Raw genomic sequence first — 14,705 nt, 5'->3', positions numbered from 1 at the left:
GTCTGGTTTGAACTGTGACTCTCGAGCCAATGTCCCTGTTCCAGTAAAGAGACTATATGACCAATATGCTAGTGCAACAAAATATATGACTACAATATAGACGTTCTAAAATAGTAAAAAATGGAGTTCATTCAGAAATTATGCAAGGTTCATTCACTGAGTATGACATCCTTTCTATCTTGCATCTACGGGAACATATAAAGTGAATATGCTACATGAAAAATAGGCTACATTTAGATTGCCTTAATGGAGACACACTGTAACAATGACCAGTAGAATAAGATGAAGAAGAACAGTCAACATAATTAAAATCATCATCATTATCATCATGAATCTATGTATCTCTTGTTCTTGATTGTTTTTTGTCGTTTCAACTTATGCTTCAAGTTCCCGTAAAAAAACAGTTCATGCACTGTTTGTTGATTAGTCATGTTTGTGCCAGTTAACAATTAACAAGCCTCAAATGCAATGCCCCCTTTTGGAACACTAGGGAGGGCTTCTTCAGGTATAAATACAGGCTGGTCAGCATCCAGAGAAGTACATTTGCAAAGAGCAGCTTAACATCAAATTTAAATCAACTGAATCAAAATTGAGTTGTTTTTCAGTATGAAGTGGCTTTTGTTAATCTGTTTCTCTCTCTACGGGATTGTCTCGGCCCAGTTAGACTATGATGAGTATGACTTGGTAAGTGTACTCTTCTGTAGGCTAGTAATATGGATTTCTTCCTGCTAACATGTGCATATAGAAATAGTTAACAGGTTGATTGTGCTCCCTGCTTTCTTTTTTTATTCAGGGTGAACCTCCAACACCGGTATGTCATTTAAAATCTTTTGCACTGTATACACAATTTTTGATCTTATAGTTTCTTAAAAAATGACCTGTAGCAAATGAGCCGACAACAACTGTATTGTTAAGACCATGATATCAGTTAGTATTTGTGCATTTATTAAATGCAAACTGATTAAATATTTCTTAGGTTTGATGTTTATGAATAATGAAAACAAAATTAATTAACTGATTAATAAATAAGGTGTTCCTATAATCAATATGTGCCATTAGGCTGAAGATGCATTGGGTCCCAGAGCTCATAGGCCTGTTTCCAGAGGCAGTGAAGTGTACATCCCAAGTATTGTAGCTCCAGCACCTGTTAGCAGGCAGGGGCGTTACCGTGGAAGACCAACTGCGGCTCCAGTTGCAAGACCTGGGGTCCAGAAAGAGGAACAACCTGATGCTGGAGGGTGCACCCATGCCTCTGAGAAAATGGTAAGAATGAATGATTCTATTCTGATACCTCAAAAATTTACTTTGACATCGTAAGCATTATAGTCTTTCCGTCCTCAGCAGCATGGATATGGCAACTGGTATGGTTTAATAAATATACACCATGCAATTGTTCATTTTTTCCCTTCCTTCCCAGGGTGTGCTTTGTCCAACAGGATGTGAGCTGAAATCGGCCATACTGAAACAGGAAAATAATGTCAGACCAACAGTGGCTCAGCTGAAGAGAGATGTGCAAATCCTGGCTGAGTCTTCCAACTCCATCTACAAATATGTGGTGGACATGACTTCAGTCTTCAAGGAGAGACAGAGAGTCGGTGATGGTAAGATAACTAGTTCAGCTTCAAACGAAGAATTTTTCTAATATAATTATTACATATGTGTCACATATACATAAGAATATGCTATATCACATTACTTACTGTTTTGAAGCCTGTGCAAAGAACAGTCAGTAAGTGTCATGCACCATTTAGGAGATACACAGCAACCTTTACCTGTATATATATCAAAAACCTTCTACATGATCCCAATGTGTAAAATATAATTATAACTTCTTATACAGTCCTGTAAGTTTTACACTGCAAGAATAATATTCCATTGTGTCTGATCAATTCAGTTCAACTCAATTCAGTTCAGTTCAGTTCAACTCAGTTCAGTTCAGTTCAATTCCTTCATGTACTTTATTATTTATTTGTTTGTTTGTTCATTTGTTGTTGTTTTTTTTGCAGTGAATGGTGATTTGATCAATCAGTACACAAATGATCTGGAGTCTCAGCACGTCTACGTAAAAGAAACTGTGGACACTGTCTTCCCTTCAAAAATCCGGGTCCTTCAGAGCATCTTGGAAAAGCTACGTGAAAAGATCCAACGTGCAGAGGCAGCCATCTTGGCACAGAACGACAAATGCAAAGAACCGTGCATAGTGTCATGTCCAATCCCTGTGGCTTCTGGCAAAGACTGTGAGGACATCTTCCGTAAAGGTGGAGACGAGTCTCAGATGTATCTTGTGCGACCTGATCCTTTCTTCCAGCCTTATAAGGTGTACTGTGACCAGAGCACTCAGAATGGAGGTATGCGCATGCAAAGATACATTCACAAAGCTTTTATACAGGTTTTGTTTTCTCTCTCTCTCTCTCTCTCTCTCTCTCTCTCAGTCTGTCTTCTGTGAACAGCTGACTAATGGGATGCATTATTGACTTTATTTATTCCAGGTTGGTTGCTCATCCAGAATCGTTTGGATGGCAGTGTTGACTTCGGCAGACGTTGGGACGACTACAAGAGAGGATTTGGAAATATTGCCTATGATGGAGGCAAAGGCCACTGTAACATTCCTGGTAAGATATGACTGGATCAGATATTATGTTAGATTTATCCAGACTTAGTGTTTTCCTTTCCATACTAAGAAATGAATACAAATGAATACAAAGTAAGTTTAAATATATACCGTTAGTCATATTAATGTTTATTTATTTCCTTTTCATGCATAGATATATGTCCGACACAGACACCTTACTTTGCTGTGTGTTACTGTGTACATTGTTTGGAGGCCAGCTAACACCTTCATGTTGTTGTTGTTGTTGTTCTTGTCTGGTATGTTAGGTGAGTACTGGCTTGGAAATGATCGGATTAGCCAGCTTACTAAGAGTGGCCCAACGGAGGTTCTGTTTGAAATGGAGGACTGGACTGGTGCTAAAGTCAGTGCAAAATACCAGCAGTTTGCAGTGCAAACTGAGACAACCAACTACGTCATGTCGGTTGGTGGTTACTCTGGTACAGCAGGTAACACATTGCTCGAAGGTGCCAGTGAGCTGTCTGGAGAGAATCGCACTATGACCATCCACAATGGCATGATGTTCAGCACATATGACAGAGACAATGACAAGTGGTGAGTATTCCTGGCCCCACAGACACTGATCAACAAGCATTATCACTGAGAGAAAGGTTTAGAATATTCCCAGGAATGACACAAGGAGAACAGGGATGAAGACGGAAATCAAGGTCTGATTTATTTAGATAGTAACTGCCAAGTGGTTATAAAATACCAAACTTGTATGGTTTTCTGTAAGATATCACTATCTTCCTTACAACTGTAATTTTAATATAGAATAGAAATCTCTGAGGCGTGATTTTAGATGTACAATTTTGATTTGTGCTGTTAAGACTACGGCTATGTAAACTGACAGGCAAGATTTCATTTGTATTCCCTTGCTTGTGTAGCATTATGACTCTACAGGAGTATAATTCCAGGTTTACAGAGACATGATGCTCGGCCATGTTATTGTTTGAAGTAGAATAGAATAAAATAAGACATGTTAAACCTCAACATTTTCTACATCCATTGCTCTCTCCGACACCTCAGGACGCCTGGTGATCCCACCAAGCAGTGCTCAAGAGAAGATGGAGGTGGATGGTGGTACCATAGATGCCATTCTGCCAATCCAAATGGCCGGTACTACTGGGGTGGGGCCTACAACAAATACATGGCCAAGCATGGCACAGATGACGGAATTGTGTGGATGAACTGGAAGGGGTCGTGGTATTCTCTCAAAGCTATCAGCATGAAGATCAGACCCTTCTTTGCACAGCGATAAACATTTGTTCACACAAACATATATACAGCACAATGAGGTGCTTTGAGTGTGACCATGTTCACCCTGTTATTTTTTTTATTTTTCAAAATAGTACCCTTGTCATATACAGATAAAATGACTGAGAATACTGTTATGTTTGAAAGAGTATATCAGAGAGTCTCAAAAATGATACATGTTAAGGCAACATCTAAGGAATGCTCAGCAGAAAATGCACATGAACATGAAAGAAGTATTTGAGAGCAGTGCTGTGCAATGTGTGTCCAATATAAAAATTATAAGGCGGTGTATGGTCCATCAAGGTCTCATTAAATATGCGTACCCAGAATAACTGCAATGTCTCTGTTTTTCATTTCAATAGTAATTTTACAATTTTCCTCTCATGTATGATTTATTTCTTCTCATTTCTGAGCTCAATCCAGTATGACATAACTAACTAAAGTTCAAATATAAGGTAAAGTACATAGCCTACAAAAAAAATACATATATGAATGTCTTCAGGTTTCCTAAGTTTCTAATTCTGCGTAAAGCTCAAGGCAACCTGTATTTACTGGTGTAAAGCCTGGGGCAAAACCCTGTAGCCTTTCATGGCTTGCACAAATTAGCCAGTTCCTTGAAGCTGAGGCAGGTGCAGGGTGAGGAGAAAGGGTACAGATACAGATGGTCTTGAAGTGGGATGTGAGTTATATCTTATGGGTAGAGGCAGTTTCCAGTAGAATGCATGTGTGATAATCTACAAGGTGTAACATTAGAAGAAAAAGCAGCTAGCGGGTGTCCATCACAAGATGAGCGACTTTGATTTTTTTTTCATCTACGACATCTGGAGCAGTCCTGGATACAGTGCAACAGTTAGCTATGAGTAGGAACCTCAGTTACCCAACTTCAAGCAGATAGTTGAGGTTTTTTTTTTTGTTGTGCCTGGGAATCAAACATGTAATACTCAGCTTGCAGGACTACTTTCCTAAACTCTAAACCAGTGCTGTCCCAGAGCAAGACTTAAGGACAGAACAGGATCAGTGAGCGACTAGGCACAAAGCCAGGACTTGCACATCACAAGATCCTTATACTATATCTGTTTGAAATGCAGGGACAGTTGCCTTTGGAGTTGGGAAAAGAATGTGAAACAAATTAGACATAAACAAATTAGGCATAAACAAATGCATGAATAATTTCCAGTAATTTACAATTTAGCATTTAGCAGACGCTTTTAGCCAAAGCGACTTACAATCAGTGCATCAACTGATGAAAAACTGAGGCCCTTGAGCAATGAGAGCAAATTCTCAAACATGGATAGAGCATTATGAAAGAATATTTCCAACCAAACGAGTGTAACTAAACCTTGTGATCAGAGGAATTACCATAAGCAAAAACCTATTTCTATGTCTCTGTGTCTCAGTGACTTAAGTAATGATTAAAATGAATGTCCTCCGCAAGACTGTGGTGAATACAATGAACTACAGGCCAATTTACAAACATCTAGCATATGGTTATTTTCATTCACATACAAATATGAATATGAATAAATATGAATCACAGCTACTATGATCATGGAGAAACAAGTAACCTAACAACAACTGAACCATTATGCAAAATTCACAAGACAGTGAAGTTATGTGACATGTGATGAAGTACACAAGGCCTGCATCAAAGAACAAACAAAAAAGAGATTCTACCCATTTGGACCACAGTAATTTTGCAAAGTATACAGATTTGTATGATTTATTTAGGTTTATAAGAAGAAATACATACAAATACAAAAAATGTTCTAAATTATTTTTAAAAAACATGCATGTGTGTGATAATTCTCAGTGTAAAACTGGACAGAAATTAAGAATTTAGAATTTATTAAAGCATATTTATTTGAATAGAAAAGAGAAAAAGTCATCTTTGATTTTCTCTTCTTGAATCAAAAATGGTTCTCAGCTTCATTCAAGAATCTTTCCCACTGTAGCGACCATTTTTTAAAAACAAATTTTGTTGAGAGCCCAGCATTGTTAAAGTTTGAGTCAAAGGTTCAAGATCTCAAGGCAATGCCCTGAACTAACCTACATCCACTATATAAAAAATCTGGAACAAATAATCATTTCATATTCTCTTTGATGCATAAGAAACCAGTCAATTTGAATAGTTCAGATGTATACACAGGAGAATTTTGCTAAACAACTGACAAAATGCAATTTTTTTGTGTAGGGTGTGCAACATTTTCGTCCTCTATCATGAAAGAGTGTTGTCTTTTGTGTGTAGGGTATACAACATTATAGTGCTCTCTTAAAAAATAGAGTTGTCTTGTTAGTGTCAGGTATACAACATTATTGTCCTCTCTCATGACAGTCTAGACAACTGTAACTAATGACTGATAACAAATGTTACTGATTATTGATAATAACTGTTACCGATGGCTAATTACAAATTTTACTGATTACTGTTAATAACTGTTGCTGATGACTGATAACAGCTGTTACCTTACTGAAGAAAAATTACCTGTGAGTCTGAGGAGGCTTGAGGTAACATACGTACAATCATCTAAAATTTTGTATGAACTGGATGTCTCTCCCTTGATCTGCCACTGTGGGCAACCCCAAGCAGGATGTCAGTAAATCTGATGTGAAAGTGTTATTTTTTTAAAGATTAAATCTCCGTGATCACACACACAAACACTGTGAGCAGTGAATTTGACCTCTGCATTTAACCCATCCTTACACACCAGAAGTGTGCACACACAACCACTAGGCACAGTAGCAGTGGGCAGCACACCTGCAGCACACACACACACACACACAAAGTGCAGTAGAAGACCAGCTATGGGGCATTACCAGAGGAGAGTTTTGATTTAGACACATGTGTCTGGATATTGGAGTTGTTTTAGGGGAAAAAAACAAAGCAAGAATAAATACTTGGTTTTAACATCCACAGTAGACTGATAATACAGTGAATAATGCGACATTCTTAATAATGGTGATGATAATAAATATAGTAACAGCGATAGTAAACCAGCACATTCTATCCGCCCAGTTCTGTTACAATGTTTCGTTATGTTTATTAGACTGGTGCTGAAATATTAAAATGTTGAACTGAGTGATGTGTCTGTTCCTGCCTATATGTGCTAAGAGGACTTTCTTAACAATTTTACTTGCCTTTTTACTCCAATTCATTTTTTTCTTCATTCATTTAATAAATCTTCCCAGATGTCTTCCAAAACTACCTGATTTTGCTCAATGTCTTCAAACTTTGTCAGAAGCTCCTTACGGACTATGGGGATCATTCTGTAAGAAAGGGACACGGGAGGTGCAGGAACTGGGTGCAGTTGGAGTTTTGTGTCTTTAAAGACTGTTCTTTTTTTCTCAGCAGTCTGACCGAGTTCTGCCAAACTGTCCCTCATGGATTTGTAATACTGATGATCAATACTGTAAACACTGGTGCTCTTGCATGATCCTTGACAAGCACGGATTTTGATGTCAATGTCCACCTACACCCCCAGCCAGAAGAGAGAAAACAAACAAGCATTATCAGAGCAAATGTTACATTTCAACATTGAGTAAATGCTAGAAACCTTGATGAGGGCAAGTTTATATAACCACAAAGTACATGAGACAACAACAGCTCAACACATGTCACAATATCTTCCAAAAAGGGGCAGCAATGAGTAATTATTGTTGTAGATTCTTCTGGCAATATTTCACCAAGGACAGTATCGTAGCTGCTAAAATATATACCCGCTTTCAGACAGACAAGAGGGAAATCTCATAATTTTTCATCCCATCCAGAGTGGACTGGACATAACGTTCCTTTGTAATTTTGAGTACTAAGGAAAAAATCACAGAGTGTGTCTGTGCTTGGGGGAAAAATTATATTAGATCATTTTTGGATTGTATGATTCTCACCTCAGTCCGGTGCATCTCTTTTATCTGTTCCAAAATCAGATGCTGTAACTCCTTCAGCTTCTGAGAAAGTTCTCCTGAACGCTTTCTTAACAATGTCAGGTTTCTGTGGAGAGCCTCCGCAACATCTACATATCTCAGCTCTGAAACTACACACGCAAAACCCTCTGATGTCAACCTCCTGTTATACCAGACTTGTAAACTGATTTGCTATTGAGCTTCACACACTCATGGCAATCATTATCATAATTAATATATATTATATAATAAGGTAATTAATGATAGAATGAATATAATTATTGAAAGACATTACACATTTTCAGTACAATAAAGCCTAAGCATTCCTTTTATTTGCACAAAGGCAAATCAAACACTAATATTATTTCCTGAGACAGAATGCAAGATCACTCATCAATCAGCCCAGTGTTTGTCTTTTGAGCCAGTTTACAGGTCATTTACAGGTACATTCAGGAACATTTGTAATGTTTAACCCACAAAATGAACTACAGCAAAGGTATATCAAACATTCAGTTCAGACAAATATTATTCAAAATATTCAGACAAAAACCTCACCATGTGTTTGCACAATGATCTTTCTGTGTGCCTTGTAGACTTTTGCAGTTGTTAGCATGTTAGAAGTTGTCTCACTTATGTACTGTTGAGTTCTAGCACAGATTTTGCGGAGGCGCATCAGAGAGTTTGCATGTTGAGCATCTATAAAACCCTGAAGCCGACACCCAGACGGACACTTACTCCCCTTTAGAGAGACCACAAGTGAAAAGAGTATATACTACACTGTTATATTTCATGTAGCATATCTTACTGACATGAAAATCTTTCAGCTCAGTTGAAACTCACCCAGTCATCATCAACACATAAAGGATACTGGGATATCACTGGACATTGTCTGGTTCGTCTGTTGTTCCTGTGGAGATTGAATCGGTTGACGGAGCGGTCCTGGATCAAAGCCTCACATGCTGCAACACAAAACACATAGTACTTTAAACAAACAAACAAAAAAAACATTTTTTGCGTACAAAATCTGAAGCATACTAGAACTGATTCAATGAATAAATGAGTGAATGATATCAGTTTGTCCCACAGCATCACAAAATGAAGGAAGGGAAAGGAATGTACGAATGTTTCTTCTATCTGTCTATGTCTATGTGGGATTATATTTTCATGCATTTTTTTTAAAGTTTTACTTTTATGACCCTATGCTTGTGAACACAATTCAAATTCTGCTTTGAGGTCAAGTATATACACAGTTTAAGTATGTCAATCAAGTCACCCAAAACTGACTGATCTAGATAATTCATTAAGAGTTTGCATGGTAGAATCATTCAGTGTATCATGGAGAAGCAGTGAATATGTTAAGTGATTGGGTTTTGGAGAAATATTGAGCTGACTTGAGTCTGCAGATAACAGAGTACAGAGAATATTTGATCTTTAGATGTTGCAACAAGAGGTCATTTTTAAACTATTTATTACAGGTCTAATACATTTTCTTCCACGTTCTGCATTTTCAAGTATTGTGTTATTGAACCATTGTCACCACTGTCAAGCAGCCTTTTTATTTTTCATTATTACTATTATTATTATTATTATCATTATTTTCCTGTTTATATATTGCTCCATTTTCATGGCAGTAATGAATTTGTATACACCAAGCAATGAAAGGAAATAAACACATAAACACAAGGAAATAAGTGAACACATTTTTATTGAAAATATGAGGTAATTCATTTTATCTTTATACAAGGCATTGACACACTTAAACATTTTGAAGAAGAATAATGGCCACAGTGACAGTTATCTCGGTAGAATGGTTTGCCCTCTCTCTCTCTTCCTCTCTTTCTCTCTGTCTCTTTCTGTCTGTCTCCAATCCTCCTGGTTTTCTCATTTGATTAGACTGGTCTTATTTTCATGCGGACCACTTTGAGCGAGTAGTCAGCCGGTTTGAAAGGGAGCCACACCACCCCATTCTCTATCTCATAGGGACTCTTACTGCCTGGATCATACTGACCCCCTTTATAATAAATCCCATTGAGATTCGCAGACTGACAGTTGTTATACCACCAGCCTCCTCCATACATCTCTGCACAGTTCTCCTCCCACTTGTCATTGTCCCTGTCAAAGGTGCTGAACTTCATGCCATTGTGTGAAAGGAAGAAGCCAAGATTAGGCTGGCCCTGCACCAAAGCATCCCCTGCATCACCTATATAACCTGACACGCTTAACGGGAAGCCTGCAGCCTCGGAGCCCACTTTTATATTGTACTCTGCATATGCCTCTTTCCCCTCCCAGTCCTGTACCTCCACTCTCAATAGACTCTCCCTCTGTGTAAGGAGGTGTAGGAGTCTGTTCCCCAGCCAAACCTCACCCCGCCCTTTCTGGTCTATTCGGCCAAAGCCTTTCCGGAAATCATCCCACGTGCGGTTGAAGTTAACGGACCCATCCTCCCTTTGCTGGAACAGAGTCCAGCCTCCCAGGCCGGTGACCTGGTCACAGAAAACCTCCACTACCTCTTCTGAGCCCGCCGGCTTTATTCTGAACAGGCCACTCTGACCGCCCGATGTATGCTTCTGGAGGATATCAACGCAATCTGAAAAAAGATTACATACCTGCCGATTAGTGCAAAACTGCACTGTGACCATTACTCTAGAGAATTTACTGGTGTTCCAACCATCTTCCAGACCAGTCCGGTAAAATTGCCCTTTGATGCATTAACAAGATATCATTGTTCCATTCAACAGGTTTTCAACACATATGTGCGGTTAACTCTTATTAGACACAAAGTAAAGTTTGTGATGAATCAGTTGAACTGGTATGCCCTGTTGCTATACATTGTTCTTTTTAACATTTGTTGTTTTTCTTTTAAGATTGTATTTTGCTTGAAAATGGTTCACTTGTTAATAAGTTGGCTGTAGTATGAGAGCATCACTCAAGTGTACCTCCGCCCACATAACCACTCCTTCTCTCAGTTCGGGAGGTCTTCACACTCCTGGCATGGATATCAGGGAGGTCCTCCTCCACTTCACCACGTAAAAATCCCCCAAGGTCATCTCCCAAAAGTGGACCTCCGAAAAAAGTGGTCTTGGAGTCGGAGAGGGTTCCTTTGCTGGAACCGCTGGATTTTGAGGAATGACTAGAGAAAGTCGATGAGGAAGAGGAAGAGGAGGTGGACATCTTAGAGCTAGAGCCGCCCAAGTCCTTAAAGAAGTCATCGTGAAATCCCCCAAGCCCATCAAATCCACTGTCACCGCGGCTTAGAGTTGTGATGGATTTGGTCTCGTCGGTTCCATCTGTGCTGCTACTAGTAACTCTTACGTTGTAACCGCCAACAGACAGATCTTTGCCTTCCTTGGCCGCAGCAAGGAGAGTGTGGTCATCAACGCTTAGTGTTTTGAGGCGGTCACAGCCTGGCCCACCACTGTACTCTATCCGTTGCCTTTCCACTGGCCCATCTTTAGTCATCTCTGTAATCTTGCGCACTGTTTTTGTGCAGCTGACAGTGTGTGTAGAGACATGGGTTGTAGTGGAGGGTGAGGTGGCTGAGCCCGTACCTAAGGTTACTTTACTGACCGTAGCCGCAGACTCAGCTGTGGAACCCTCGGCCTCTAACGAGAACTCCACCTGCTTCACGTCACCAAAGAGGTCCAGCTTTTGTTCAGCACGCTCACCACCTGTAAGCCCAGACTTGTACACAGAGGAAACAAGCTCTTCTTTTAACGGACGGCTTTTCATAACCCGAAGGGAGGAGACGGTTTCCACTGACTGAACAGCCAAGGAATCAAGATGGTCAAGCTGCTTGTCCAGTGCGGCAAAACTGTCCTTATCAACAGAAAATGCCTGATAACTAGAACAGGAACCTTTACAGGAACGGAGCTTGATATCAATGTCCACCTATGAGGAGAAGGAATGTAAGCAAAGTAAGAAAAAAATATTAAAGGACTGTGGAAACTGAACAGGAATTTCCATAAGCTTCTAAACCTAGTCATGAAAGTCATACTAATTTGAATCAAATAATGCTCTGGTTTGATGGTAGTTATTTAAACTATTTTCCTGTAGTTTCCTGTTTTGATATGCTACTGTAATTTCTATGCACATAAAAGGTTGTGGCCCATAACATCCTTAATTGATCAGTGGCTCTAAGCAGATGACGAAAACATTTCAGGTGCATGAAAAATTGTTACTGGTCCTCTATCCACACAAACAAATATTTGTCAGCTTCAGTACTTTAATCTCACCTCTAGTCTCTGCATGGCAATGACTTGCTTTTTGACCTCATTCTTCAGAGCATCCAGCAGTTTGAGCTGACGATCAATTTTAATCTTCATCTCTGTAATCCTTTGCCTCAGCTGGTCAGCCACTGACAAATAGCTGCTATCCTGACCTATGGCAGAGAAAGAAGCCTTTTTGGTTCAATTCATTTGTGAGTGTATGTTATATACAACTCTACTACATCCCTGAATGTAAAGCTGTTACAACAGTTATCACACAGAATAAAATATGGTCATTTATTACTTTTTCTCACCTGCACCCAAGTTCAGCTGTTCGCGCAGGTAGCTGTAAGTCTGTTTGGACTGTTGATTAGCAGTGCGGTAATCGCCCTGGCCCTGACCGAGGATATGACGGAGTTTCTCAATTCTGCTTTGGAGCTCATGATCAGCTTTGTCTAAGAGCCCTTGGATACGGCAGCCGGATGGACATTTTTTACCCTGAAAAACAAATGAAGAACTCACTATGAAATGGACAAAGAGCGGTGATGTAGTGTGGAGGTCTTTACTGTGAAAAATTCATATAAATGTGTTAATATTTGTATGTATCTTAAATAACAAGTGCCTCTTTCTGTTTATCCACTTGCGATAATTTTAAAAGCATCACACGCATCCAAAACTTGAACTACCATGGGCAAACAATAAGAACGTGGAAATTGATTGTAGATTGATAAGTAACACATGGGAAGAAACTCTTTTGTCGTTTGATCACCACATGATGTTTTGGTTTTGTAATATTACAAGATGATTTACCCATTGGTCATCAATACAGAAAGGCCACTGCTTTTCAGAAGCACATTTATCAGGTTTATAACCATGCTCAACCGGACGGGTACCTCTGGGGTTCAATGCCGTCGCCTCTTCAGACTTAATCAGAGAGAAACAGAAAGAGAAGGAAAGAGGAAAGAGAGAGAGAGAGAGACGGAGAGAGAGAGAGAGAGAGAGAGAGAGAGAGAGAGAGGCGGAGGAACAGAATGAATTTTAAATATTTAAACATTTATAATAGAAAAATACATACTAAAAAAATACATACTAAACCAGTTCTAAATGATTAACTGGGATAAACTGTGCACAGTTTGGCACATCAGTTGCAAAAAGCGTATGTGTGAATAGGCATACTAAATTTTTATTTGCCTCCCCACATTTAACTATTATACATTTTACATGAAGTTCTAAGTCATAAACTGTGGGAATAAAACAACATAATCAAAATTCAGTTAAATACATACAATCATGTTACACTCAAAAATAACCAAAACACCTTATTTATTGTACAATACAATGCATTTTAAATGCATATAACAAAGTAACAGAACATTTAACTAACACTTACCCAAACAGTGGCAATGACTGCACACAGGCAGAGGAAGACCTGTTGGAGTTTCATCTTGCGTGTCTGTGTGGAATACTGATCGGTTCCCCTCAGCTTCCCCATATGAATCCCTCTGAATGACAAACAATGATTAGTCACTGTTTACCATCCTCTGACACACACTTTGCCACCCCCAGATATTGTGAATAATTGACTCATTGCTTGAATTTTTTTTTTCTTCTGTGGATTGGCTGTGTAAACTGGAAGACTGGACTCTTGCAATAGACAACTAATGCTGGGAAGGTGACCTATTTACACACACACACACACACACACACACACACACAGAGTAGGCGATTTGTTATTTTTTAACGGGGGGGATGGCCCAGTGGTCACTGACAGTACTCTATAGAGCAGTGTTTCTCAATGCTGCTCCTAGGGGACACCTGCTCTACCTACCTGGCGGAGCTCATCAGTGGCACTTTTGATTGGCTGAGCACACCTGATTTAATCAAGAGCATGTTAATCACACTAATCAGGTGTGTTCAGAGCAAGGATAGATAGAAGATATGCAGAGCAGGTGTCCCCCAGGAGCAGGATTGAAAATCACAGGTATAGAATATGTAGGGGAATGGCAGGTTAACAAGGGAGATGCATTTCGGTCATTTTGCTAACAAGGGGGGTGGCATCCCCCTGTATCCCCCTACAAATCGCCCACTGCAAACGCGCGCACACACACACGTATACACATATACAAAAGCTGTTCCCATAAATGTTGAATCAACCTGTGTGTCATATGAGACAACAAATAAGAGATTACACAAACTATTGACTCCAACTCAATTAGGACAAGAACAACAAAGTACAGAGCAATCAGAGAGTCAGTTCAAATATTGCACAACTTTCTTTCTTTTTTTGAAAATTAGTTGAACTCTTTATGAGATTGGAGAAAAAAACCTGTCTTAATAAAAACAAAATTACTGAGTATCTCAGTGTGGTTTCTGTTATTCGATTTCATTCAACACAAAACCAATAAAGCTTTTCTATAAATACAACACTGTCAATTTACTGTAGACTTAATTGAAGTTAGGCAGAACAGTGAAGACTGCCAACCATTGCTTTCGTTATAAATAACTGTAACAAGGCAGATTTTATCCCATAAATTAAAGCGGATTATGCCGTCTTGTTTCACATTCTTCCTATTTATTTAGTATGGTTTGCAATACGGGTTTAACCTTGTAGGTAGCGGTGTGGATGTCTTAAGTGTTTGCGTCACTTGCACGACGGAGATTGTGATTTACAACTACCTCAGTACGTCAAGTTTCCCGGTTACTGAAGCTATTTTTGAGGGGACATTCAAACAGGGGAA

General features: G+C 39.2%; 3 protein-coding genes across 4 annotated transcripts; 1 reads left to right on the top strand and 2 right to left on the bottom strand.

The window, feature by feature from the left end:
• The first annotated feature begins 528 nt into the window (after positions 1 to 528).
• On the top strand, positions 529 to 4,197 carry fgb (fibrinogen beta chain). Its single transcript, XM_030775994.1, has 8 exons — positions 529 to 684; positions 794 to 811; positions 1,060 to 1,263; positions 1,418 to 1,601; positions 2,007 to 2,348; positions 2,490 to 2,612; positions 2,878 to 3,163; positions 3,638 to 4,197. The coding sequence occupies exons 1-8, from the start codon at positions 607 to 609 to the stop codon at positions 3,867 to 3,869; spliced, it is 1,467 nt and encodes a 488-aa protein (XP_030631854.1). The 5' UTR covers positions 529 to 606; the 3' UTR covers positions 3,870 to 4,197.
• A 2,379-nt stretch (positions 4,198 to 6,576) lies between these two features.
• LOC115813364 (fibrinogen alpha chain) lies at positions 6,577 to 9,361 on the bottom strand. 2 transcript variants are annotated; one of them, XM_030776005.1, is made up of 4 exons: positions 8,603 to 9,361; positions 8,318 to 8,501; positions 7,748 to 7,893; positions 6,577 to 7,332 (listed from the first exon to the last, which is right to left on the bottom strand). In XM_030776005.1, the coding sequence occupies exons 1-4, from the start codon at positions 8,930 to 8,932 to the stop codon at positions 7,027 to 7,029; spliced, it is 966 nt and encodes a 321-aa protein (XP_030631865.1). In that variant the 5' UTR covers positions 8,933 to 9,361; the 3' UTR covers positions 6,577 to 7,026. The 2 variants fall into 2 exon arrangements, with proteins under 2 accessions (XP_030631865.1, XP_030631866.1); XM_030776006.1 differs by lacking the exon at positions 8,603 to 9,361 and having other exon boundaries at positions 8,318 to 8,596.
• An 89-nt stretch (positions 9,362 to 9,450) lies between these two features.
• Positions 9,451 to 13,486, bottom strand: fga (fibrinogen alpha chain). The gene is made up of 6 exons (XM_030775986.1): positions 13,358 to 13,486; positions 12,778 to 12,891; positions 12,282 to 12,465; positions 11,995 to 12,140; positions 10,699 to 11,650; positions 9,451 to 10,349 (listed from the first exon to the last, which is right to left on the bottom strand). The coding sequence occupies exons 1-6, from the start codon at positions 13,457 to 13,459 to the stop codon at positions 9,652 to 9,654; spliced, it is 2,196 nt and encodes a 731-aa protein (XP_030631846.1). The 5' UTR covers positions 13,460 to 13,486; the 3' UTR covers positions 9,451 to 9,651.
• Positions 13,487 to 14,705: the final 1,219 nt, after the last annotated feature.

Source organism: Chanos chanos, chromosome 5 (assembly GCF_902362185.1).
Source record: "Chanos chanos chromosome 5, fChaCha1.1, whole genome shotgun sequence".
In the NCBI taxonomy this organism is placed as follows: Eukaryota; Metazoa; Chordata; class Actinopteri; order Gonorynchiformes; family Chanidae; genus Chanos; species Chanos chanos.
This window is presented reverse-complemented; position numbering and strand designations above follow the sequence as displayed.